Consider the following 1303-nt stretch of genomic DNA (forward strand, 5'->3'; position numbering starts at 1 on the left):
TCTTTTTGTTCATGGACTGGTACTGAAATCAGAACAAAGTTCGCCCAGCAATTAAAGGAGTATGAGAAGTCTGGAAACATATTACTAAAAGCAATTAAAGCCATTAAATTAGTTCAATCACTTAGCAAAAAAAGTTCTTTAATATGAAATATGCAGAGAGTCTTGAAAGTCCAAGAAAAGGGATTTTCAAGTGGGGATTCTTTTTTGCGTTTTTGAGGCAGTAAACAACGTGGTATATGGTACATTCGACTCGTATATGTTCTATGTTGGGTTTAAAATAGTCAAAAAGCGATTTAATTATCAACAAGAGTATATGGGATTTATGCAACAAGTTGTGAATGAGTATTCTATAATACAAAAAGACGTATCCTATTATGTTTGCTTCCATGTCATGTACTCGACTTAGCCAAATTATTCCAAAAATGGGAAAGGCGCAAGGAGCAGCCAAAAGGATATTTGAAATTATTGATGGAGAAAATGATATAGTGGATACAAACCAAACTACAAGTTCAAAGAGTGATATATCCGATGAAAAGTACGAACAATTAAGAAAAAAAAATTCACCGTAAATCGAATAATATAAAAATGAAAAGAATTTAAAAAAATGAAAAGGAAATTGAAGGTAATTTGTTGTTCAAAATTGTGTATTTTAGATATCCAACACGACCAGAAAAGTAATTTTACTGTTCAAAAGGGAAATATTTTGTTTTAGTTGGAGCTTCTGGGTGTGGAAAGAGTACTACAATACAACTGATAGAAAGAATGTATGACACTAATTTCAGGTCAATTGAAATTGATGATAGAGATATTAAAACACTTCCACTCCACAAATTAAGAAAACCTATTGGGATGGTCGGACAGAAACCTGTGTTATTTAGTGAATCGATATTGGACAATATTATACGAGGAAGTTTTGACGAAGTATCTATGGAAAAGATCATTGAAATAAGCAAAATGGCTAATGCACACGACTTTATTGGTGCACTTCCTGAAGGAGATAACACGCTTGTTGGTGATAGAGGAAGTCGGATGTCTGGTGGACAGAAACGGCGAATTGCAATTGAAAGAGCTCTAATTCAAATTCCAAAAATATTGTTGTAGGATGAGGCTACAAGTGCACTCGACAGTGTATCGGAAAAAGTAGTGCAAAGTGCATTAGAAAATGCAAGCAAATAAAGGACAACAGTTGTAATTGCACATCGACTTTCAACGATTCAAAATGAAGATGAAATATGCGTTGTTATTTGTGGTAAAATTGCTAAGATGAACACATGAAGAGCTTATGAGAATGAAAGGATTTTAT

The 1303-nt window shown here is 33.3% G+C and overlaps 1 protein-coding gene across 1 annotated transcript; it reads left to right on the top strand.

The window, feature by feature from the left end:
• Positions 1-762: 762 nt before the first annotated feature.
• On the top strand, positions 763-1101 carry EIN_511270 (multidrug resistance protein, putative; the record flags this gene model as incomplete). The annotated part of the gene is made up of 1 exon (XM_004258217.1): positions 763-1101. The coding sequence occupies one exon, from the start codon at positions 763-765 to the stop codon at positions 1099-1101; it is 339 nt and encodes a 112-aa protein (XP_004258265.1).
• Positions 1102-1303: the final 202 nt, after the last annotated feature.

The sequence above is a fragment of the Entamoeba invadens genome (genome assembly GCF_000330505.1).
Source record: "Entamoeba invadens IP1 unplaced genomic scaffold scaff_1105074725585, whole genome shotgun sequence".
Lineage (NCBI taxonomy): Eukaryota > Evosea > Mastigamoebida > Endamoebidae > Entamoeba > Entamoeba invadens.